Below are 25,957 nucleotides of genomic sequence, written 5' to 3'. Positions count from 1 at the left end.
GAAGTAAACAAGACCTCTTGCTCAAATTGCAGTTATACGGATAACAGCACTTAGGAAGTGATTCTTTACTCTGTTATATTGCAGCCGTGACATCAGCCTGTACTCTCAGACCTCAAGCTAAACAAGGGCAGGCTTAGTACTGGGATCGGAGACCCAAGGAAAACCCTGCTCCTGCAGAAAGAGACAGCAGGTGAGTCAGGAGATGGCACTGCGCCCCCAGCCAGCCCGCAGGACAGCGGTGTCCGTGTCTCTTACCAGCATACTGCTTCCTCCTCGGTTCAGGTCTGACACTTTGATACCATGACCACATGTGGTAGTTAAAGATCCTAAAACAAAACTCATAAGAGATATCTATCTGCCTCGTCTCCCACTAAAATACTAACCTCATATTTAAATACTTGGTTCAACTGTATTTACTTGAAGTTTTAACTAAACAGTATATCAATATCCACAGTATATGTTATGGTGCAATAGATATTTCATAAAATGTTGTTTGTTTTTTTTTTAGTGCAGAGCAGAAATAAAACTGTAAAACTTCTCCCCGTACTCTTTCAGCCTTGCGATAGATACACAAAATTTAAAGCAATTCAACACACATGAAAACTTTCTGCCAGGAATATGCTGTTCTTGGGTCCCCGATGCGGTAAAGCCCTTTCAAATCTCTGCAGAGCAGTTTTGCTTCTCCAGCACTGCCACTCAGATGCATATAAAACACATAATCACTTGAAAAAGAAACAGGCACAAATTGCATAGCTCCAGATGAAATCGGCTTCTAAGAGGACAGGTACGTTTGGGGAGGAATGGAAAGGACAAAATGAAAGCAAGGATTTTTCCTTGAAGAGAGCAGTTCTGCAGAAGGCAATTTCTCTTGTACTGGAAACAGAAGAAAAAAGGTCAAGGTTATGAGCGTGTCTCTATCCCGACTGCCTACTCAATCCAGAGCCCTCTTTCAACAGCGCATGAAGTTTTTTCTACTTTAAGTTGAAAAGCACTTATTTTTTCTTTCTCGGTAGCAACATGTTACAAAATTATGCATTTATGTAGAAAAATAATGGATTCTATGAGAGATACGTAAAGGACGCAAACCCCACACAGAACTCCATCTCTGAAAAGTAACTGCTTTATGCAGTTTGCCATGTATTCTGTTACGAGCACATCTGATCTCGTATTTCAGCTATGCTTTTAAGATCCACATACGCTGCAGTCACTTAAAGTAAGCTTAATTGTCTAACATTTGGTTAAGAATAAGAGATTGAGAAATATGGGGATGAAAAGAAGTTTAAAAGTATCTGAGGCAGAAGACAGAAAAGCACTGCAGAAAGCTTCAGAGGAAAACAGTAAAACAAGAATATAGGGAGAGCAGATGAGGCAAATTCTAAGCGAGATGTCCAGGACTGACTGACCACACTAAAGAACACCTGAATAGAAAGCATGTAAGAACTATATTGTAAAAAAAAAAAAACAAGACTCTTGAGTTCAAACATGAGAGAAACACTAATATTGACCAGGGTACCATGTTTTATCTTATATATATATATTCAGTAATCTTGATATATTTCATGACAATTTTACAAGTTAATCCTTGCTCCTTCCATTTTTACATATAAATTTCCTTCTAGTTCATTCACACGCTTACAGAATGGTTTGAAACTGAACTTACGACGTTCTTCATAAAATCAGATATTCCAGAGGGCTTCACAAACCAGACCCTGACAGTGATTCAGCAGACAACCACATGGTCAGGAAAGGCATGGTGCGTCCTGCTGTTAACGCAAGGACCTGCACTATTCAAGTTTTCACTAAATCAGGAAAGTTCTCCGCTCTTCAAAAACACCCTTTCTCTTTGAACAGATGCTCACTAATCCTCTTGTCACAATTTTCAATTGGCAGTTCATTGTCCGCTGCTCTGGAGAGATTAGCGGAGAACAAAACCCGTCACATCCCGGTCTGGCAGGACCCGGGCTGCAGGGGACCCGATTACGTGCCATGCTCTGACCCCACATACGCACGGAGGTTTTACATAACCATACCGCGCTGCTGCTGCGAACGCCCATGGCAGAAAGAAGCAAAGGGAAAAATAAAAACGGAAGATGGGGGGCAGGGGTGAACGAGACAAAGAAACAAAGAAGGACAATCTAATGAAAAAGCATGAAGTGGGACAGTAAGACAATTGTATGATGAAGACAGAATATAACGTTGGCAGTTGGAGCGCTAGCCGGTAAACTACCTTACACCGAATTAGGTATTCAAGTGGAATACTTACAAAAACTAAGTTTCTGAGTTATCCTCAAAAATCACTATTTATCCCATCACTGTCATCCTGCAATCGCTGTGGTACTCTACCCCTAACCAGCCCCATTCTTTAAGGTCAGATGAAGGCAAAAACAAAACACAGTGGGGGAAGAGCTCTAAAAATCATACCAAAGAATGTTTAACTTCCACATGGTCAGGTTTAACACGTGATTCTAAGACGGCATTTCTTGCGTTGATCACTGCTGAAAGATTTCATGTCAGTATCTGATAGAGACAGGTTCCCACGGACCAATGCCAGCTTTTAAGCGAGCGTGCCATCAACTGAGTCACAGCAACAAGAGGAGTACGACTGAACAAAGCTGTCTGAAGATCCAGACATGATTTAGCCGAGTTGAAAGTGTTATGCTAATTGTTCTTCACGTAATTTCAGCTATACTGGGAACAGACAGGCTTTCAGATATATGTTTTTAAGATCTCTGGACAGAAATTTGGCCACATTAAGATTTGAAAATATATAATGTAAAGCAATCTTGAAATAAGTTGAAAGTCAAAATGTTACTAGATTTCCAGACAAATGCGGACAATGAAAAAAACATTTTATACCTACAAGTTGCAAAAGAGTTTTCTGTAAAGGCAGACAACAAAAATGAGAAATTTGAATCCTACAGAATACACTGCTATCAAATAAAGGCCAAAATTAGGCTGATTTTCAAACACTACAGAAGGTTTTCCTTTTTGTATAAAACTGAAACTCTTTTCAATAAAACTTATAGAACTCTTGCTCCACATAAATATTAATTTTGTTCCTGAAAACAGTTTAATTCAGTGAATTCTTGGGATACATTGATCGTGCTGAACACGATAACCTTAGATTACCACTTTTTATGGAACACCGGTAGGCTGAAATTAATTCCCTGGCTCCCTGTTCCTTCTGCCACTCTCAGTTTTTTTTAACTTGTGCATACATATTATACCTTTAATATTAACCTTGTTCTTAGAACAACTCATCTTTTACCCACTCTTCTTCCACTACTTATAGGAAAGTCTCAAAAATGAAAAATAAATGTTTTCACTTTCTAGTCAGTTTCACTTTCACTTCAAAAAACAAAATTACTCAGAACATTGAATTTAATCAAATAAATTCAGTTATGATAAAAACATTAAATAATCTGCAAGCTGAAAAACACACCCTTGGTTTGTAACAGCACAAGACCTTTGAAGATTGTAAACCCTTGGGAAAAAAGTCTCAAAGAAGTTTCACATCCACTATCCTTGCCCTTTGGATAAAAATCTACAGATTTTTTTTCTCCTTCCTTACGCATTACACTCAGTGCAGCAATCTACTCTGCTACGGAAGAATTCACATGCTTCTTGGCAAAACTGTCTCCAACACATCATGGCAAAAAAGGTCATCGACGGAAGAGATCTGGAAGTTCAAGTGAAAAATTTAGACAGACAGCTCCCCATGCTGCTCTGAGAAATAACGGTAGTAAAAACAAGAACTTGCAAGGAAATTAGAAGCAGATGTTATCTAGCTGCTGACTGACTGCGTGTGATGGATTTGAAGTCTACGGGATTATTTTAACTTGGACAATACAGAAAAGGCCACTGTTTTTCCAAAGGCAAAGGAGGAATTGTCTAGCAGCCTTAGAGAAAAATGCAGATTATTATACCCATTTCAGGTACCAGCATTCAAAGTGGTTATTTAATATTGCTGTTTCAAATGCAAGAAAACAACTCATCTTGTTCAACTGATCTTCAAAGGTCATGACCTCAAAAATTGAAGCAGCACCTGGCACACTGGACACGTGCTTTTTTGGGCGCAGATTAGGCAATCTCCTTCAGGTCTTGCAGAACAACTGGAAGAGTTTCATTTCTTAGGATTATGTTCAGCTCCATCTCAGCGACTTGCCTGATCAGAGGGGCACATAATAATCTGAGATCTGAAGTTACTGTAACAGAGGATTGCTTCAGAGAAGTATTACATATGAAAGAGTTATTTATAAATGGGGAATTAAAATGACTAGTTTAGCAATTAAGAATCTTAAAAGAACTTACACGGTTTTCAACATTTGAATGAGAAAAGAGCACTGTAAAAGTAAGATGCTGATTTCCTATTTCTGCTTATTATATAATTTAATAAATTCAAGCATCCTTCTTTTTGTAAGAAGTGCATGGAAAAAAGTGCATTTACCCAGAAACATTCTGCATTTACAGAAACAACAGAAGTGAAAAAAGGGTCCAAGGAACAGTACAGAAAGAGCAGAGGAGGCAAAAACCGTGTATTTTTAGAAAGGGAAAACAGAAACAGCCAGGAACAGGTAGAATAACTGCCGTCACGAATACTGACTGCTCCATGAACACATGATTACCTCTATGGCTTCCATGCACTCCTTCCTACTACTTGTAAGCCCACTCTTTGTCACTACCTTCAGAGCTCCAACTCTACAGTAAGATGGATGCACACAGGTTCCAGCACCTACAGAAAGCTCCATGAAGCCATTAAGACTTGGTTCAACAGAAGGGGTCTGCCAAAAACAGAGTCACTGCAGAATGATGTAGGATCTTAGACTGGAAGCTCTGGTAATAACGACCATATGTTCATGCACTTGGCAAAGCGAGGAGACAATCACTATTCATTCACATCACTTTTGGAGACGAATAGCCTCCCAGGCACCAAAACATTGACAAAAATCACAGAACGTACCATAATTATTTTTTAAAAATAAATACGTTATACATGAAGTGATCCAAAGGCAGACCATGTATCAGAGGGTTAATCAGTAGAACAGAGAACCAATTTCACTTTTTTTTTAAAAAAAAAAAAAAAACAAAACAGAACACTTCTGTATTCTGATCCGGTAAGTGATTAAAAAGCCTTCTGACTAATCAGTGATTGTAAGTCTGCCTCCAGGCATTTCCAGAGCTGGGACAAAATTGCATTCTTTCCCAGCTGAAATCTTGCATGAGGTTGTAGAGATGTATTCTAGCTGCAGAGAAGAATCAAGGGACTGTTTGACCATTTTAGTGCTCAAAATAAAAACTCTCTTGTTTAAGTTATGACTACACGATATGGTACTTAAACACTTGCAAACTAAATTAGTCCAAAAATATTGTGAGGTATTTGCTTTTGTTTTCAAGACTTGTTGACTTAGAGCACTGAGGAAGAATGCAAGCAGCACAGAGGCTACAAAAATACACTCATAAATGAACAAATAAACCGAATGGAAATAATTTCTTTGCAGCTCTGGTCACAATAGCTTCTCCCCCAGATCTGCTGAGCGACCCAGAACACTGTCAAATATTAGATTACAAAATATCTTCGCATTCACCAGAACGCTCAGCAGAGATGTGCTCAAGTCACAGAGAAGGGCAGTAGGCAATATTTACTTCTCTATCTCCCACCAAATTAATGAGCATTTTTATTTAAGTGTAGTCCTGAATAAACCAGGCAGCAATCGTACTTCAGTTCTATGGATCATAATACCAGGGATCTTTAATTTAGTTTGGAGCCTCAAAGACGGACTCTTCTTCCCTCCTCCTTAACTGGTTTTTAGTTTTTACCTTTAGAAACACGGATATTCACATTTTAAGGATACATTTTGGAATTTCTCTTGGTTATTCTTCCCACCATTTAGTGCTGGGACGTATGTAACACCTAGATACGTGCAAAACGCTGGAAACTGAAGTTTTCAATACAAAGTAACTTCAGATACCTTCTCTAAAACAAACACACAAAAAAGGCTCGTGACATTGCAAGCCTCACCAGAATCATTAGGAAGCGATAGAAATTCTTGACTTTGTCGTTCAGATTTCATCTCCTTACCTAGTGCACAATGTAAGAGTATGGATATTGGGCTACCACCGAACACATGGACAAGGCTCAAGAGCCAGTATCCTCACTCAAATTCAATTATTCCATGTAATTCAGTAATGCATCATTTTATGTGGTTTTTTGATAAGATTCAAGACGGAAGTTCACTAATTTCTCAGTAATACACTGAAATGTTAATATATGTTTCACTACATTTTGAAAAAATAATCTATGATTTTTAATATATTAAAGTTTTCAATGTATTAACATGCTTCAAAATTCAGGAAGATTAAACCACTGGATCTACAGATTCTTTATAAAGAAGTATCAGAAAATGCTCCCTTTTCCTCTTCTGCAGCACGAAAACCACACAGACTGCTTTAAGAGACTTACATTTTCAAGAAGGGTTGCTCCCTACTTATCTTACTCTAGGAAGTCAGGACCACGTACTCCACCGATAGTTCAAAAAAACCTGAAGAATTTAAGGCTGAGTAAAAAGAATACAGAATATTCAACTGTTTAAAACAGTATCAGATACTTTTTTCCCAAAGGTATGCTTCATGGAAAGGAAAAGATCCGCACATTTAAAAGAGGGATTTTTCAGCTTTCTTTCTGCAGCATAAATGCTTCATTTATTAGAACAAAGCAGTTCTTCAGGTTCCCAGAAAGTTCTTTTTAACTTTTGCTTATTTTCAGATAGGCGAACTTTGTATCTCATTACTTTGACTCTGGAAACAAAATATGCACATAAAAGACATAGAACGTTATTAATCCGCTACAGGGAAAAAAAAAAAAAAAAAAGTCCCTGCAGCGTGATTTGTAACCATAGCCCAAATTATATGAAAGTGAAACTGAGTAGAGAGAGGAGTCAAAAGGATGCTTCCACTGTCAGTATTCTTAACGCTCAGTTCATTAATTCTTAATGCCAGATAAACATCAAAACCGGCAGTTTTTGAGACTAACGGCCTTCAGAGACGTTAGGAAGGCACGCACGTTACTGACATGCTGTTTAGCTTCCGAGTGGACGTTTGTGGGGGCTGGGGAGGAAAGATGCCGACTCTGAGGCCTCAGCTGGAAGCAGAGGCGCTAGCAGGGCGCTCCGGTAAAGTTTCAGTCGGCGGGCAAAGCGCGGCTTTAGCTGGGGTCACCCCTGAAAACACGTTTTACGTGCCGAAACACCGAGCAGCCGAGAAGAAACCTCCCTCCCTGCCCTCAGCAAGCGCCGGGCAGCGCCCGCGGGGCGGCCAGGGGAGGGGGCACCCGGCCCGCCCCCGCCCCGCAGCGCAGGCCGGGCAGGCCCCGCGCCGCGCCACCAACGGAGCCGGCCCTTCCTGGAGAGCGGCCGGCCGCGGCGCAGCAAAGGGAGCCGCGGGGCTTTGTTCGGGCCCGCCGCAGGCCGCCCGGCCCGGCCCGGCCGCAGTACCGCCAGGCGGCGGGCGGGGGCGCCGGGCGGCCCGTGGGGCAGGCGGCGGGGCCGCGGCACCGGCCGGGCCGGGCCCGCCGCTCCCGCATGCGCGCTGCCGCCGCCTCCCCCCAGCCCCGCTCCCCCCCCCCCCCCCGCGGCCGTTCCTAACGGAAGCCCTCCCCCCCCCGCTGCGGAGCGGCGGCCGCCGACGCCGGTTCCTAAGATGGCGGCGGGCCGGGGGCGGCCGCAGCGCCGCTCCTACCTGCGGGCCGGGGGCGGCGGGAAGGGAGCGCGGCGGCGCCTCCCGTTCGCTATCGCACCAGCGGCGGGGGAGGAGAGGGAGGGACGAAGGGAGGCGGCTCCGCTCCGTTCCACTCCGCTCCGCTCGCTGGCGACGGCCGCCCGCCCGCCCCGCCCTCCGTGTGTGGATGTGGCCGGGGGGAGAGGAGAGGGAGGCGCCGCCGCGCCAGCTCTCGCGAGAGGTGGGAGCCGCTCACCCTGCTCTCGCGAGAGTCCCGCCGCGCCGCGCGGCGCCGGTCCGCCGCCCGCCCCTGGCTCATTGTCCGCGCGCTCCCGCGGGGGCGGATGGGAAGGCGCGCGGGGGCGGGGCTCGGCGCTGCCCGCCTGGCCCCGCCCCCCGGCCCGCCCTGAGGGAAGCGGGGGGGGGAGGGGGGGCCGGGGGCTGCGAGTTCGCGGCCGCACTCCGCCTCCTCGGAGGCCGCCGCCCGCCCGTGGGGCGACAGCCGCGGTGCCAGTCCCGGGGTAGGTGCCAGTCCCGGGGTAGGTGCCAGTCCCGGGGTCGGTGCCCTCTGAGCCCCAGGGTCCTGCAGGAAGAAGCGCGTCCCCAGCCACGGCGGAGGCAAACCCTCCTCAGACAGAGCCAGGGCTCCCCTCAGGGCCCGCGCCAGCCTCTGCCTCTCCCGCTTTCCGTGACTGGAACCAGAGGAACGCCAGCCCAGCGCTTCGGCCTGTATTTGCCCAAGATAATAATGGTTCCTCGCTGCCACTTGGCTCTTCTGCCCCCCAAAGCGTCGTTACCTTCGTAGCGGGGCAGACGCTCATAGTCCCCGCAGCTCCCTAGGCCAGGCTCCTGGCGACCGGCGCGGCCATGCTCTGCCAGCTCAGGCCTGAGGGCCGCTCTGCTCAGCGCATGAAGGCGTTGCCATCTCTCAAATACTTAAGACAATGGGCTCTCGATGCCCGTTAGGTTCATTAGAAGATTCTGGCAAAAAAAGCCCCACAGCTTATGTGCAAGGCTTTCCTTTTCATCTAAGCCAATATTGCCACCTTGCGCTGGTACGAGGAAAGTTCACTTTGCCTGTGCTCTCCTTAAATCTGTTGGGTTTACAACCGAAGTAGTACTCGTCCAATCGGGCAAATGCTATTTATGACTTGAAATTTTTTATAGTCGATATCTTTCTTTCCCATTTCATTTTGTGGCTGCAGGCTCGGTCTCTCCATCATCTCGGGAGCTGCTGCCTTCGGCAGCGTTACAAAGGTGAGGGAGCGTGGCTGAACTCAGTCTCCGGAGGAAAAGAAAAACCTGCCTTTTGGGTTCATCACAGGCTGATTTTTCTTCTCTGTATGTGGCTGGAGAGAACAATGAAACGATAACACAGAAGGCGTTTGAAAAAAACAGGGGATCGGTACAAAATACGTGTTGAAATAATATGAAAGTGCTCAGCGAACAATCAGAAGAAATGCAGCTTAACAAGCTCAGGACAAAAAACAATTAACTGCTCAAAACCAAACACATAAATCTAAGTTAACACTTCTGTGCTCCAGCGCTGCAGAGCAGTAAAAGCAGAGCAAAGCGCCTTGGTGAAATGTAAAGCAATCCAGCCCCTTTTGCCCAGTAAAACTCATATATAGATTGCAAATCGTATGGTGCAAATAAACAGAATCATAAATCACGTTAGCATTTCCTGAGTCTTGCTCCATTTGCCTGGCTTTATTTCAGCGCCAGTATCTTGTTCCTCTTGGACCACACGGGCTCCCTCTCCATTTCCTTTGTTGTCCTTTGGTCAAGGCACCAAACTGGCGGCGAGGCGAATCGCTTCGACCTTTATCGATTGCATCTGCGCTGCAGAAGGGGCCGTACAGTGCTGGCCATCGCTACCCCGCTAACCGGCTGCTGCGGTAAGACACGGAGCTCCCGCTCCCTGAGCCTGTACTCTTGCTGATCACTGGAGAATGTTTACGACATTCCTATGTTTCTCTTTTCCAGTATGCGCACAAAGCCCGGTGGATTTGGGGAAAAAGCACTGCACAAAGCCTGGTCCATTTGGGGAAAAAGCGCTGCCCTCCCAGCCGTCTGGGAGTTGCGGGGCCTCGGACGAGCTCTCGCAGCGCGCGAGGCGTGCCCTGAGCAGAGCTCTGCAGCCGCTCCCTGGCGCTCCGATGGGATCATTGCCGCTGCCGGCAGCGGGTGTGCTGCGAGGTGACCCCAACAGACCTCCTCCCTCCTTTTCTACTGCCTGTTTTGTTACAGCACGATAAGGCCTACAAGCCTTGGGTTCAGCAGAGATGAATGTAGTAGGGCTTTATTGCAGAAACAGTTTTTCAAGGAAATAAGCCAGTCAGCACGCATTTATTGTCCATACAGCACATGCTTTACGTGGCTGACAGCGTATATTCGTCATTTTTTGCCCGTTTCGGAAACACCCGGTACAGAAGCAGTGTCCCCTGCCACAGTGAGCTTGTTTCCTGGCAGCCAGCAGGCAGAAAGCGTTTGCAGTGAGAACTGGAACCCGCGCCCAGCCCGAGGGACGCCCGCCGCCCCCCTCCCGGGCGAGTACTGGGAAAGAGGAAGATCGCTGGGCACAGCGTCAGTCCATAGGAAACCTGGTCATTCCTTTTGCAGGTAGAACTTGTTCCTATAGAACTAGGAAAATTCCATTCGTCTATGTCAGAGACTTCAACTAAGAAAAACTTTTTCCCAATAGTGTTGAATGCTTTGACAAATATGCCCATATGAAGTATAACAAATGCATATTCAACGATCAGCGACATTCAGGTGGCAGAAGGGCTGACAGGTAAGCGAGCAGGGCCAGGGACGTTTCACAACTAGAAGAGCCCTGAAAAAATTCAGCGCTGTAATTCATTTATAACTACACGACAAAAGCACCTATTTGACATAAAACATCAACAACCCGGGAACTGACCTGGTGCCTGCTAGCGTTTCATCAAAAGCCTCGCGTTTCTGAACTCCAGCCACTAACAACCTACACACGCCGACGCGGTTACGCTCCTGCAGATAGCGTGGTGTACAACAGCAGTCCGCGCCTCCGAGTTCAACTGGTTCATAGATGGCACTGTAGCTCCAGCAGCATCTACGACAGGGTATTTGTAATGACGCGTGAGTGAAGACCATCGTACCATTTTTTAAAAACTGAAAACAGAAGGTTTAGCCTAAAAAACTAAAAAATTGGATTATTTTACAAACACAAAGTTCTCCAGAAGACTGCACTGAATCCAAATGGGTCAGGCATCTTGGTGAGAGCAATATACTCCTTTACTGACAACTACAGTCACTTCTGAGTTTAAACAGCATTTTTGCCTGAATCCGTAACGGTCGTCTTTCCCCTCCCCACTAGTTTCAGTGTATTTTACATATTTGGCAGCCTTTCCCAACTCCCCCGTCTTTTGTGGGCTTCGCCTCCGCCCAGGCCCAGGGAGGGAGACAACGAGAAAGCTCTTTCAAGTCAGGAACTGCAGCACGGGAACGGTATCTTGTCAACTTGTCACTGGCTGCGTACGCAGCAGAAACAGGAATTCCAGACCTTACTTCCTTTACGGAAAACTTTAAACATCTGATCTCCTTTAAAGTACCGGAGAAAAGGAAGCCTCGTTAAAAATCAGTCCTTGCTGCGGAGGAGAGCGTGCGTGCGGCAGGAAGGGGCACCGGGCACCCAGCGCCGCGTTCCTGCCTCTCCCGCGTCTCCCACAGACAAGAATTCAACGCGACTTTCGCATCCTGCTGTACCCAACAGCCTTATGACACAATGAAAACCCAAATGAGCAAGTCTAAATATAAATAAGTTTAATAAATAGAAGTCACATAAAAAATATAATTTTAAACAAGTAGTGAGAAGGGATTAACAATTAACAAACTGCAGATGTAATTCTTGTTATACCTTGCCCCCAACCACCTCTGATGTTTCAAGTTACTGCATCTGGATCCTGAAAACAGGTACTTCCCCAGCAGTCCCATTTCCATTCTGGAAGTTTCCATCTTCTCAATCTTTTTCAAATGGGGATCTTCAAAGCAGCACCAACGGCTTCCTTCTTTTCTTCTGACAACTACCGCTGCTCCAGCAAGCCCCCACCTGCAGCGCAACATGCAAACCGTTTGCCTGTAATTAAATAACATACAGTTACCAGGAGTCTCTCTAAAGACCCCAGGTTCAACACTTGACACTGACCAATCAATTAGCTGACCTTCATTTTTACACAAAAGATGCAATATTAAACAAAATGTCTGCAACACATAATTTTTTTAATTTTCTGACTGCGTGTTGTCTGCATCCAATCTAGGATTAACTCCACCGAGGAGGAGTTACTCCACTCTCAAGCATGCAGAGTGCTGCCAAAACCTGGCACCACCCAGCACCAGAACAGCACCGGCGGTGCCAGGAGCGACTCGGCGGCACGTTTCTCTCCCAGCAGCATAACACTATCACAGGCACTGAGCAGCAACGGGTAGCTGACTACCGCTGGATGAAACTCAGAACTGAGTTTTGAACAGAAGGAAGTAGAGGCCCAAAAGTACATCCCTCTGGTGACGCCGGCCTCGCTTCTAACACCTCCTCTCATCAGGGCGTCCTCCAGCAACGGGAGGCACTGCCTGCTTTGCTAGATAAGCCAGGTCAGTATTTCCACCCCAGAGCACCAGCGGCTGGCACAACAGCCCGTTCGCAAGCCAGCAGAGGCCATTTAGTTTACTCTGTACGGCAGAACGAGCAGCCTTTTTGCCCATCTCCCCTTGCTGGCTGGTGGAGGGGCCTCACCCCCGCCACGAGCTCTCCCCGTGCCCCGTGTGCAGGTCACCCCCTCGCATCTGCTCCCCACGGGCACCGGTCACGCTGCCGCAGCGGCGGTCTCCTCCCGAAGATGCCTCGTGTGGCCGCTTCCACCTCCTGCAAAACTCGGGGGTCTCCATGAGCCAAGGCCACCGGCAAGGGCCCGTCACCCGAGGGCTGCCTCTGCCAGACGGCTCTTTGCCACCCGAGACCCCCGATTTACGGCGATCCCTTCGCACTCGCTTAAGCCGCATATCAGCTGGAAGCCCTAAAGAGAACACAGGAGAAACATCACTTCAAATATTCAATTAATTAAATCTGTATTAATAGAGCTAAACAACTGGGATCTGGCTTGGGGAAGGGGAAAAAAAAGAAATCAAACAATAATAGGCTGAGAAATTATTTCTGAACGGCTCAGCCTGAACACATTACCCTCCGGTCCCAGGGCCTCAGAGGTTATCAGCCAGCGCCGGCCGCCGAGCACGACCGCCCTTCGGCCATTAATAACAATTAAAAAAAAGGGGGGAATTTTTCACGTGGCGTTTTCCGTTCCCAGAGCCCCGGGGAGGGGTGAGGCACCTCAGCTCTCCAGCCTCGGTGCCCCTCACCTCACGGCGGCCGGGGCGGGGGGGTCCCGCCGCCTTCACCTCGCCTCACGGCGGCCGGGGCGGGGGGGTCCCGCCGCTTCACCCCGCACCTCACGGCGGCAGGGGCGGGGGGGTCCCGCCGCCTTCACCCCGCACCTCACGGCGGCCGGGGCGGGGGGGTCCCGCCGCCTTCACCCCGCACCTCACGGCGGCCGGGGCGGGCGGGAGGCGGACCGCCGCCTTCACCTCACTTCACCTCACCTCACCTCACCTCACGGCGGCCGTCCCGGCCCAGCGCTGCGCCGCTCCGCTCCCTCATGGCGGCCGGCGCCGAGAGAGGCCGCGCCCCGCCGCGCCGCCGAGGTGGCTCCGCAGGCGCCGCCCCGCTCCCCCCGGCCGCTCCCCTCGGGGCGGGCCCGGCCCGGCGCGGCGGGGGGGCGGTGGCGGGGCCCGGGAGGCCGGGGCGCGGCCGCGCTCGGGGCGGGCTGGGTGAAAATAAACTCGATAATCGCGAAGAAAAGGCGGGGAAGCGGCGCGGCTCTCCCCTCATCTCCGCTGTTCGGGGGCCGAAAAACCGCTGGTGTCAGAGTTAGCTCGTACCTCCTCCGGCAGTGCTGCAGGAACGCAGCGCGTTGCCGCCTCCCGGCCCGGCGGCGGCGGACCGCCAGGGTGGCCCCGGCGCCCCTCCCGGGGCCCGGCTGCTGCCCCGGGCTGCTCCGCTCGGGCCGGGCGTTGCAGCCACCACGCCCGCGGCAGCGGCGGCCCGGCGCCGCGCGTCGGCACAGCTGTCCTGCAGCGCGCCGCTGAGTTTTCTCCCCCCTCCCGCAGTGTTGCTCTTTCTTTGCCTGCGGGGACTGACTGCGCGGCGCAAATGCTGTCGATCCGAGGCCCGATGTGTAGGGAAGGACCACGGCACCGATCCTGCCGTGCCGGAGCTGGAAGAGCAGGGGACGCGGGGCAGGCAGCGAGTCCGCGGGCACCGGCGGTTTCGGAGCCAGGATAACAGTAAAGCATCGCTCTTGCTGTTGCAGGAGCTCCAGCCGTCGGCTACACCGGCGTGTGTCCCATCCTAGGCTTGTAGCACGCATATTTTTGAAGCATTACAGCTCCATGCTACTGCAAGTCCCGTGAGCAGATGAGCTGTGCCAGCAGAGTGTGGTTCATGTCCTGATTTAACCCATCCTGCTAATTTATGGGAGCAAAATCTCTCGGGTGTGATCCCTCCTTTATTCTGTAACCGAGCATTTACTCAGCAGGGGTTAAACAGGCTTCTGGAGCCTGTTGAGTTGCTTTGAACACAAGCTGCAGGGCTGCATTGGGATGCAGGGAGTTCAAGGGAGGCTGTGTCCAGACCAGAGGAGCCCTTCTGAAGGCTGGCTGTGCTTTTGTTTTGGGGCAACTTATACCTCTAACCTGGCTTGAAACAAAGCGTCTCAGTCCCTTCAGTCCCCAACACGGCACTTGCAGGAGAAAAGGAGGATGTATTCAGCTTCCGCCAAGCTAAGATGAACAACAGGCCAAGTGGGGATCTCGATATCAAAGAACAACGTGATGTTTGCTGTTATCAGCTATGGCCTGGGAGAGAGGGAAAGTGTCCTGGTTTCAGCTGGGATAGAGTTAATTTTCTTCTTAGTAGCTGGTATAGTGCTGTGTTTTGGATTTAGGATGAGAATAATGTTGATAACACACTGATGCTTTGGTTCTTGCTGAGCAGAGTTTACACCAGTCAAGGACTTTTCAGCTTCCCATGCTCTGCCAGGTGGACAAGAAGCTGGGAGGGGGCACAGCCAGGACAGCTGGCCCAGACCGGCCCAAGGGCTATGCCATACCGTATGGCGTCATGCTCAGTCTATAAACTGGGGGAAGAAGAAGGAAGGGGGAATGTTCGGAGCGATGGCGTTGGTCTTCCCAAGTAACCGTTACGCGTGATGGAGCCCTGCTTTCCTGGGGATGGCTGAGCGCCTGCCTGCCCATGGGAAGGAGGGAATTAATTCCTTGCTTGGCTTTGCTTTCGTGCACGGCTTTTGCTTTACCTATTAAACTGTCTTTATCTCAACCCACAAGTTTTCTCACTTTTACTCTTCTGATTCTCTCCCCCATCCCGCCGGGGGTGAGTGAGCAAGCGGCTGTGTGGGGCTTAGTTGCCAGCTGGGGTTAAACCACGATAGAAGGCCAACACAGCTAAGCAGATGAAACCACCACGAAGCCAGCTCTCGGATAGTCGAGCCAGTGCTGTGGACACTTCTGGGGTATTGCTGCAGGCAGCTGCCCGTACCTCCCGTCCCCAGGCCTGGAAGCAGGCAGCAGGACCGGTTGCCCAGCCAGGTGCTGTTTCCTGTCACTGTGTGGTTGCGCTCAGCTCTGCAGACCGGTGCCTGGCCAGGCTGCTGCAGCACGCGCTCCAAGCACGGCATTGCTGGGCTCAGCCCGTTTCAGAAGCCTTTTCTCATCCCCTCGGAGGGATGCAGCCGATGTAGGGAGCACGCCTGCCAGGAAGCTGTGGCAGAAGAGGGCTTTACTTGATACCCGTGGCAGAGCCGTTGTGTTTCACCTGGTGTGACACCTTTTATCCAAAGTTCACAAATAACATGCAAGCATCTGTTTGAGCCCCCCTCGCCGCATGAGATGAACCGGTGCTCCAAGCCCAATGACTAGAGGGGAAAGCTGTGCAGGAACACAGGGAAATCTATGCTGTGAAGCGAGAGGCTGGTCCTGGCATCAGGAATTGCTGAGTTCTGGTATTTGGCATTCAGAAAGCTTTTGAAGTATCTCCCTGGTCCTGCTGAAAATGTCTTATAATAAGAGGCAAGGCATATTAATTTGGGCCACATGCTGCGCAAATGAGTTATACAGCTTCCAAACTGGAACCATCTCTTAGGCAGCCCGCTCTGGGTCTCAGCAGAGCTCATCATCCGTCCCCGTCTGTGAGCACATGTCCTCAGCCAGAGGCAGTAAGACCTCCAATAACAAAATCATGAAGAGCCGTCTGCGTTTGCTATTACCTGTCCCTCCACCATAGCAGCTTTTCATCAGCCTTGGATCTTCTGCGCTGGAGCATAGCCAGGAAACTGCTGCCGTTCCCTAGCTTCATCATGAGCTGAGAAAGCACCCAACGCTTTCCACCGCTCAGCACCAGCCTCTGTCCCCGCAGGCAGCCGTGGCTGTCCCGGGCAGAGCAAGCCCGGCACTTCCTGGGGTGAGGCAGGGGCAGGCTGCATTAGGGAGAAGCACCCCACACATCATGGTCTGCATGATCATCCCTGCATCCAGGAGGAATACCTGCCCACCTTGGGGCAAAAAAAAAGACCAAGAAGCATTTGAAGAAGACAGGGATGGGAGCAGATGATTGCCTGAGGCAAGAGACAGCTCCAGCTGAGCGTCGGTGGCATCCCCAAGCTCTGAGAGCCTAAGCTAGAGGAGGAGCATGGGGAAGGGATCCCAGCCTTTCCCCAGAGGTGTTTGAAGTGTCTCACTGGACCACAAAGCCCCGGTGAAAAACTTCCTTTGAACAGATCCCAAGTGGGAGAGGTTATACCTATACCACCGTGCCTGGCCACGGACACACGGAGCACTGCGCCGGTGTTAAGGCATCTGATGGAGGCTGGGGAAGGCGTAGCTGCGTCTCTCTCCCAGCGAGGGATTTTTGCTGTTGGCAGCCCACAGCCGTTCCTGAGCTGGCTCTTCCTACCTTGTGTGCCTGAAGTGCAGTATCAGGGGTAAGCAGAGGGTCAGCTCACCTGCACTCCGGTTCCCGTTAGCTGGTGCTTGATTTAATTTTTTCCAGCTTCACAGATCCTGTGTTTCCTGTGCTGGTTCTCCACGCCCCTACGTGTGCATCTCAGCACTGAGGTCACCGTGGATGCTTACAGCAAAGTCAATCTTGCCGAACTCTTCAGATTCAATCTGGGAAGAAAAGTACCGTGACTGCTTGGATATGGCACTTTGAACCAGAGGTCCTTCCACTGCAGCTCATCACACAGGTGGCACTGTGTCCTTCCATGCTGAGAAGGAAAATTAGCCCTCAGAACCCAAGGAGAGACCCAAGTCAGATTCTTCAGCCTGGAATAAATTGCTTTCTTAGCCAGATAATTGAACCAGAGAGAGAAATATTAATGGAATGAATAATTTTCACTCTCTCAAAGCAAGAATAGGGACTTTTCTATCAGAGACAAATTTTCTCTTAGTCTCCGACTTGTTAAACTGAGCTGCTTCTGGGCTTTCTATCCCTCTGAGCAAGAGCCATGCATTTCATCCAACTCCGGAGGGGACCCTGCAATTTCCACTTCCCAGCCATCATCACAAGATGGCATTACAGACTTAAAAAGCTGAGCCGGCTCTGCTAATGCTTAGAGATCTTTCCCAAGCCCTGGGGTGCGCAACCCCAGAAGACCCCAGAAGAAGCTGTGGACTTAACCCTGCCTGCTGAGCTCCTCCACCAGGTCTCAGCCCCCGACGCTTGCTTTTAATCACATCCCTTTAATGTCAAAGCTGTGCTTTAAGCACAGGGCATGTGGAATGAAAAGCTGCAGCCGTTACTCCTGTAACCTGTGAGCCATCTAATTGCACTGATTTAAGCTAGTTGTAGTTTTGACAGTTAATGGCATGCAGAGCGCTTTAATCTTGACCTGGAACACCTCCCACTCTTCCAGGGCCTCCTCTGCCCCCGAGGAGACACTGCTAATCAGACCAAGTGGTGAAGTAGTCTAAGATGTGGCTAAAGGGAGCCAAGGGCAAATTGTGAGCGGAACACACCCGGCTCCTTTTGTTACAAAGCACTGTCAAATTTAGAACTGTCTTTTGTTTGCTTGAGAGTGATTTGGGAGAGCGATGACAAGTCTTTCAATAATTTACAGCTTTAAAATAATAACAAAAAGAGAAAAATCACTCCTCTTAGATACGTTTTTTAAAAAATAAATTTTATTTTGAGTTAGGTGCGTAAAGCCCCAGCGCAGTGCATTACCCCCTCTGTATCCCCCCTGCTACCTCTGCCCTCCCGGGGCTGCAGCCTGCCCACCCATGGCATGACCCACAGCCAACAGCCACAGCTCGGCTTGGCCCCACCGGTAAGGACGCTCCAGCCCCACACCCTGCCCCCTCAGCTCAGGAGAGGGCATCAGCAGTGGCCTTGGCTCGTATGTGGCTGTGCTCCCCTTCAGCCCTTGTTGCTGCCGTCAAAGCAGGCAGCACCTTGCGCAGGTCAGGCTACCATAGCTGTGCTCATGTGCTGGGTAGTTTCTGTTTGCCGAGGGTTATAGGCAGCCTGGATCAGCCCCAGGGAACCAACAGCCCTTAATGACCCGAGCAGCCTCACCGGACACCCCGGCACCCGCAGGTCAGGAGCCCCATTTCAGCTCAGCCCTGGAGCTTCACTCCTCCCGTGAGTGATGCTGCAGGAGTGCCGGGCTCCAGCCCTGCCTCTGCTCCTGGATGGACCTCTCGGCTCTGCACTGCTGGTGGCTTAGCTCCTGGAAGGACCCTTGGATTGCTGTAGCTGTGTCTCTGGCCCTATTTTCTAGATGAACTTTGGGCCTGTGTTGTAGCCCTGCCTCCAGCCTTGTCCTTGGCTCACCTCTTCTTGTTCCTGGGAGGGCTCTGGGCCTGGGTTATCGCAGGCTGTACCTGGGACTGCTGGCGGGCCCTGTAACCAGCACCGGGCTGTGCTCAGAGCTGGCGGGGCTGTGCCTGCCGGCGATGGCGGTATCTCTGCTGGGGTCATCTTGGTCTCCCTTCCCTTCCTGCTCCCTGCTGCGCCCATCATCTTGTTGCAAGAGAGTACGTACAAAACCTGTTAGTCTCTACACTGGCCGTACTCCCCCTGGACCTTCCTGGGACCTGGTGGGAGTAAGTTTTTTGCCGTGGTGTTCATTGGCTATGTCAGGAGAGGAAGATGCGGGGCTGGGCTAACGTGAGGCTTGCTGCTGGATGCTCCAGGCTTCATCCACCAGTTGCTTCCTGCAAGAAGCAGCCATGATCTAACTGCATCTCCTTCCCTGGCCGAGGGCCCTGCAGCCTCTCACTGGGGTTAGTATTTGTCTGTCCTGATAGATCGGTGGCTGTGCCGTTTCCTGGGGTGACAGCTCTGGCGCAGCTGCCCCAGGAACGGCGGTGGGGCAAGATGTGCTGCTGAGCCGTCTCTGAGGCTGTGGCTGGATGCGTCCCTCTGGGCAGCGCAGGGAAACGCCGGTCAGGCTGCTCCCTTCACTGCCGAGCTAGAGAGCAACTCCCTTGGCCCAGAGGAAAGGGCAATCAAAAAAGGTTACATAAACCAAAATCAGCATGCCGGAGGGGCGGCCGCGCCGGCAGCAAGTGCGGTGCCAGTCCGTGTCTGGCCGGGCAGGAGCGTGCTCTGCTGCCGGGAGAGCCCGGCCTCCCCTCGCCCGGCTGCCCTCCCTCCGGGCCTGCCTGGGTTTCATCTCGCTGCCAGAGCCCGGGTCTTTTTGTTGTTCAAAATGTGCTCAGGCAGCACGACAGTTCCCCTCTGTTCTCGGCTGAAACTGCGGCAGAGCAATTTCTTTTTCCCTTTTATCTCTGGCAGAGCCCCGGAGCTCTGCGCCCTTCCCCTCCCATTCCTCCTGCTGAGCTCCCCCAGGCCAAGTCTCCTTCCCTGGTGTCCCCTTCCCCTTCCAGCTCCTATTCAACCCCCATTTTTTCTCTTCTCTCCCTCCTTCAGTGCTCCCATTCAGAAGACAGATTGCAAACTGCAATCTCTGTTACTCAGCGCCTTTCATCTAACAGATCCTAAACCCCTTTCTCAGTGCAATAAATGTGCTCTGCTGATCCTACGGAGGGGGATCCCCTGGGACGCAAGCTGCCTCTGGGATCTGTGGCAGATCTCATGGCACCAAGCCGCAGGGTCTGTCTTGGCTGCAAGCGTACGAGTGGTAAAGCAGCCACCTTGCCCCCGAGCACGGGCATCACAATTCGCTCCGCTCCACCAGACTCTCTTCATCCTAGGAATTTACACATGCAGCAAGACTAACCGAAGCAGATCTTCCTCCTTCCAGTGGTGCACCAGGTCCCTGTGCAGCAAGGAAGAAGCTCTGTGGGGCAAGCAGCAAGGTATGGGATTAAGTACGTGGAGGAGGGCTTGCACAGCACCGACCTGAGCACACAAGTGGGCTGTTCTGGATCTCTAATGACTCTAAATCATACTACGATAGTAAACCCCAGTTACTGAGTGCCATTTTGCTGGCGCTGGTTTAATACTGTGAGGTCTTACAAAGCCTGACTCGAGCCCCGGGGGATTTTAGCCAGCGCTGGCACCGGGAGCAGGGTGGTGTAAGCGTGGCTCATGTATCCTGGGTCGGGTGGTGGGCAGACATGAGTGGACACACTAAGAAAAGCACCAGCCCAGCATTTTAGAGTAGAGCTAACCAGAAACAGCTTATTCCATTAAAAAAAAAAAAAAGATAAAGAAGGAAAAAAAATCATTCTTAATTAGGACAGAAACCCCCAGATAGGCTTTTTCTTTAAAAAAAGCCTAAAAATGTCACTTTTGCTTTGATTTGAAAACTATTTTTGCTCTTCAGACTGTAAGATAAAACACATTTGAAGTGATGATGCATTTCACAACAAAAATATATCCCTTTTCATCCTGAAAATGCTGAAATGGGTTGTTTCAAAATTTTCAACATTTTACCCCCCTTTTTCTAACCCCCAAATTTTTAATTTAGCTGAAATGTCTTTTTTTTGAAAGGAAACTCTTGATTACATTTTTTTCCAACAGCTTTAATTAGAATTAACAATTACAGCTGATTCTTAGCTGAGTGATAAACAGCTGGACTGAATCCACTCCGTGGCCCTCTCTGCTCTGGGACTTCCAAACAAGCTCCAGCACTAGCAGGAGTTTAGCCCTCTGCAACATTTTAGCCTTCTCTAGTCACTGGAATTTATTTTTCTTTCTTTTTCTCTTCACTATTTCTCCTCTGAGGATTAGTTTTTACCAGTGCAGCATCTCTAACAGTCGGGGAACTTCACAGTGAGTTGAGATCGCATTGATTTCTCGAGGAAGAAGCCGCATACTAATTTTTCCTATTTGCCTCCCATGAGGAAAGCAGGTAGCAGCTTCAGGAAGGCAGCTGGGTTTGTAGATATTATGTTCACCCGCTGGCTGACAGGGAAGTCTGTCGTCTGTGGGACCATCATGGGGAAGAAGGAGACCTTGGCTGGTCCGATGCAATGCCTGGAGACGAAGCTAGTGTTGCTGGTAAAGCGAAGCACAAGGGATTAAAGCAGAGTGGGTTAAGCCGGAGAAAAGCATTAGGTGAGGATCAGGGGATGGATCGGTCCATGGTCCGGCCAAGAAAAAGGCCAGGAAGGGCATCCTGCTTACACCAGGCCCCCCGTCAGGCAGAGGGACACCCTTGCTCGCCAGGCACAGGGTGACGCTTGCTGTAGGCAGCAGCTCAGGACCCCCGGGCAAGGGCTTGTTCTGGGCAGCTCTGACCCCCTTGGCCAAGCTGCTGCGTCCACTGCCCCGATGCCTCTGCAGCAAACCCCATCCATCAGCCAGAGGGTTCCCAGGCTCGTGGCCACCCTGGAGGCCCCGGTGCCCAGCAGAAAATCCCAATGCTGTGGAGAATCCCAATGGCTTTTTGGGGCCAGAGCCCAGGTCAAAGCCTTCTCAGATGGCATCCCGAAGGTGTCCAGGGCCTTCCGCCCCATCATGCGGGGCTGGGGGCTCAGCTGCTGCCCCGCCAGTGCTTCCCTCTGTGTCCAGGGTGATTTTCACACACCCCAGCTCTTTGGGGACAAGGGAAGGAATGCCACAGCAGTGTGAACGGAGAAGAAGGGTGTGGTGGCAGAGGGGAAGGGAAAATATTAGAGTCTGCTCTTAAAACGCCTAAAACCTCTGTTTCAGGCACCCAGGCAGGTTTGTCCAGCCTTTGCAGGCAACCTCCAGAGAGCCAAGAGGCACCGGAGCATCTTCCTTTGCCGAAACCCATGTCCCCGGTGCCCACCGTCGCTCTCCCGCGGCCGGGTCCTGTGCTCTTCATCGCTGCTCGTCCCTGTGCCGGCTCGTTGCTGTTAGGGGCTGATCTCTTCTCCCTGGGGACAAGCCCACGGCTTCAGCCTGCCCCACCTCGCTCCTCCCACTCGCCTGCCAAACAGGTATTACCATCTTGGAAGATCTTGAGGTGATATTAAACAAGAGGGAGGTTTCTGTATAGAAGTCTCCCTGTGATTAATGCATTAAGAGATTTTGTGAAAATTAAAGCCTTTCTTCATACTTCACACTTTCAGCACTTCAGCTGTTGCTTTTTCCCTTCTACTTGCAGAAATCCCTGTGGGCCTCACTCGCCCCATCCCTTTTGCCGATGTTTTCTCCCTGGAGATGTGGCTGGCAGCAGCTGCTGCTCTTTGCCACCCAGTTTCCCCAAAAACTTCACCCTGCCGAGCCGCCAGCAGACCCTGCCGCTCCTGGGCCAGGGGTTGCAGAGAGGAGAGTGCTTTGAGCACAGCTTATTTATATACAAACCCAACCCAGGAGAGGGGCTGTAAATGCCTCTTTATTTCCATATTTATCATTGCGGTTCAGATGGATGAGGAATCTGATGGGAAGTTGAGGCAAAACAGAGAGGAAATGAAAAAGTGTCGGTAAGCGGCAGCTCAGCCAAGAGACTGGCAGCCTTGAGAGTTTCCAGCCGCAAAAAGGCTTTCAATTACCGTGCCACGCTGCTGCTCGATAACATCTTCATTTCCCCAGCTGTGCTGCCAGGATGGGTGGGCAGCGGGTCCTCGCTGCGGAGCACCCTGTGCCCTGTCGTCCTGTGACCCCTGCTGCAGATGTGCCCAGCTGTTTTCCCAAAGACTGCAGCCTGGTCATTATGGGGATATAGAACTAAGATCCTAAATTAAAAAAAAAAACAAAAAAGCAGATTTGGTCTCGTTGGTGTTTTACAGGACTGTTTTCTTCCCAGGTGCTGGTAGGTACCGTGAGCAGTAGCAGAACGTGGGTGCTGACGAGCAGTAAATACCTCTGGGTAATGAGCATCAGGCTCGCTCGCTTGCACCGTGGTGGAAAGGGGTTGCAAAGGCTTTGCTGGGCAACTTCAGAGCATCCAGCGCTGGGCATTGGTGATGGGTGATGATTTAAAGCCCATTTTTGCAGGGAATAACGGCTCATAACCATCCCCTCTTCTTTGAGCGTGCGGCACCACCGAGATTTACGGTCTCCTTGTTTCCACCTTATGGGAAGTGTTTTATTAATCGTCCCTGCGCTTGCTCTCAAACCTGTGTGCGCTGCAGTGTGGGGACGCTTCAAATGCAGTGGAGAGGAGGCGATGCAGCTCCCAGGGGCGGCAGCCGGAGTGGCAGGGATGGGAGCTTCCCAGCACCTCCCCAAGGATCTGAAACCGCCAGCCCTTGGGGGGGACCGTCTGCCCGTGGGCCGAGGGAGCCTGGCTCAGCCCGGGGGGCTCTGCCAGGGGATAAGCGGGACGGCACGCTTGTGCCTAGGGCCTGCGTGCCCCTGGGGAGGAGGCAGGGGATGGAGCTGCACCATCCCCCTCCAGCACCCCATGCCGGTGACTTTATTCTTACCTAAATCCCTGCTGGGACACCTGGAAAGGCTCCTGCTCAGGTCATTAGAGGTGACTGCTTCTAGAAAGGGTCCCTGAGGACCCTGCTGCCTGCGCTGTCCCCTCCCAGTCGCAGCCAAGCTGGTGGCACTAAAAACCCCATGTTCCCTTCGCACCAGTTATGCGCCCGCCAGGTCCCTCTGCTCTTGCTACGGGCTTCATTCTCCTCTCCGCTTCGAAGTCATTTGTACATGGCTTCCTAGGAAAGCGGCTCTGAATTGATCACTGTTGCCACCTTATCTAATTTAATCCAAACCTGATATCAAACGGGAGTGAGAGAGGGAAGCCCGGCGGGAAGCCTGCGTGCGGCAAACCACTTGGCTGTGATGAACGGCGTCATTAATAACCCTTAATGAAATGCTGGAGTCATCTGGCATTGCCGGGCTCTTGAAACAAGGCAGAGCCTGCCCTCGCTCCCCCGGATGAAGCCGCCAGGCTCCCACAAGGGCCGAGCCACCCTGCAGATGCGTTTCAGAGGGAGAAGAGTCGTCAGGGACCGACACCTGCCAGGATCCCGGCCCCGAGCTGCGCGGGCAGCAGCTCACCTGGAAACCCTCGTGCTTCGGCCCCCGGCCCCGCTGGCAGAGCCTCCCCGTGAGCAAGGATGGCCCCTCCGCTCATCGCATCCCATTTACTGCTCTGGACCCTTCGAGGGATTGACCGCAAAAGCCCTCAGATGAGTAATTTTTTTTTTTTTTTTGGACAGTGAATGAGATAGCATTTGGGCTGGTGGTGATGAGAGGCTGCAAGTGGGATCTATCCAATCCTTATGGCAATTTGGGGAGGCTGATGCTGACATGGCAAAACTGGTCCTGCAAAAGCCCCTGGGTCCCAGCACGCAAAATGGATGAGAAAAAGCATTTTTAATAGCAAACGGGGTAACCCTGCAGCTGTGATGCTGCCCCATCGCAAGCCTGGGATTCACCTCTGTCCTCTCTGGATGCCACTGCACTGCAAAAATAGTCTGCTCTGAACTCAGACTGGGTCATGTCTCGCTTCTTGGGTTGTAAAGACGCGTTTCATCATCTCAGCGCAGAAAGTGACCGCCGCCGGCTCTCTGGCAGTGGCGAGGCCAGCCAGGGCAGGCTGGGAGGCGATGCAGCACAGCGCCGGAGCTGCAGGTTGTTAAACAACTGCACCTGCTGGAGCCTGAATTTCATCTAATTTTTCGGAGCTACAGCATGACACAAAAGGCCGAGTGGAAGGAGGGAAGGAAAGGGCAGAGGGGAAAGGTATTTCAGACAACAGTCCTCTTCCCAGTGACTGTCTGGCCACAGCTCCATCTATTTTGGTGCAAGCGTGCAATGCAAAGCCTGGACCTGCCGCCTGGAAACTTGACCTAACCAGTCTCCTGCAGCCTGTGGAGTTTCCATATTATCCGAGCGAACACCACCTTTCATCCCTCATCATCCTCCTCCCCGGCCTGCCTTGGCCCCGGGATGGGAGCAAAGCCACGCTCGCCCGGCATGCCCTGGAAAAGGGGCTCCCCGGCTGCGAGGGCGGCTTCTCCTCTCCTGGGGTCCTCCCGGGGCAAAGGGGCAATCAAGCCCTCCTGGTGACAGCCACTCCCTGCAGGAGCCCCGTGAACACGCTGCCACGGCGGAGCTGCTGGAGAAGCCGAGCAGAAGCCGAGCGGTCCCGAGGAGGATCCCAAGGAGGGGAGGTGGCTCCAGCCGAGCACGCGACGCGATGGTCCCGGGCACAAACCCACACGCCTTTCCCTGGGGAAAATCTGAATTCCTGGCGGCCCAAGAGTCACCTCAGAACTGTCCCTGCAGCGATTGTACCGTCTCACCTCCAGCTCCTGCCCGCAGGAGAATAGAATTGAATTTTCAATTCCTTGAAATCAAGTAATTAGCGCCAGTCACAAAGGCAAGGAAAAGTTTTATTGACTTTATCGTGACAGCGCGGTGTCAAGCTATTGATCTGGACTGGTGCTGAACAAGGGCAAGTTTTGTATCATCCTGCGTGGGGGGAACCGAGCTCTCCTTCCCTGCTGCTTCCCTGCTGCTTCGGCATAGGACTGGCCCAACTCCTCTGGCCCCTCAGCCTCGTGCACTGCTAAACTTGTGAAGCTGCTGACCGAGAAGCTGTCAGTGCCGTTTTGCAAGGAATAACCCATTTCTGCATCCTCAGCTTTTCCGATTTTCCTCTTTCAAACAGCTGAGTGCTATTGATAAGGGAAGACCGAGGTCCCCGTGGCAGGAATTTGGGGATGCCAGTGGCTCTGGGCTTGCAGGCAGCCGGCGGGAGATGGGCAGCGGTGCCCGGTGGTCTCTGCCCAGGAGAGGGGAGCG

At 51.3% G+C, this 25,957-nt stretch overlaps 1 protein-coding gene and 1 long non-coding RNA gene across 7 annotated transcripts in view; both read right to left on the bottom strand.

The window, feature by feature from the left end:
* MATR3 (matrin 3) overlaps nt 1–8,549 on the bottom strand; it is a 28,058-nt gene extending 19,509 nt beyond the window's left edge. Inside the window, exons 1-3 of one of the 6 annotated variants that reach the window (XM_082324121.1) lie at nt 7,735–7,862; nt 6,461–6,795; nt 4,961–5,974 (exon numbers count right to left, since the gene is read on the bottom strand). In XM_082324121.1, the coding sequence (XP_082180247.1) occupies nt 4,961–4,963 (3 nt within the window). In that variant the 5' untranslated portion in view covers nt 4,964–5,974; nt 6,461–6,795; nt 7,735–7,862. Of the gene's footprint in view, nt 1–4,960; nt 5,975–6,460; nt 6,796–7,734; nt 7,867–7,969; nt 8,043–8,510 lie in introns of those variants that run through there. The other 5 variants (XM_082324118.1, XM_082324120.1, XM_082324119.1 and 2 more) reach the window with 5 other exon arrangements.
* A 2,950-nt stretch (nt 8,550–11,499) lies between these two features.
* LOC309596242 lies at nt 11,500–13,434 on the bottom strand. Its single transcript, XR_014229462.1, has 2 exons — nt 13,352–13,434; nt 11,500–12,761 (listed from the first exon to the last, which is right to left on the bottom strand). It is a non-coding gene; the product is annotated as an uncharacterized lncRNA (long non-coding RNA).
* Between the last annotated feature and the right edge of the window lie 12,523 nt (nt 13,435–25,957).

This window comes from Platalea leucorodia (assembly GCF_965183815.1).
Source record: "Platalea leucorodia genome assembly, chromosome: 11".
NCBI lineage: Eukaryota > Metazoa > Chordata > Aves > Pelecaniformes > Threskiornithidae > Platalea > Platalea leucorodia.
This window is presented reverse-complemented; position numbering and strand designations above follow the sequence as displayed.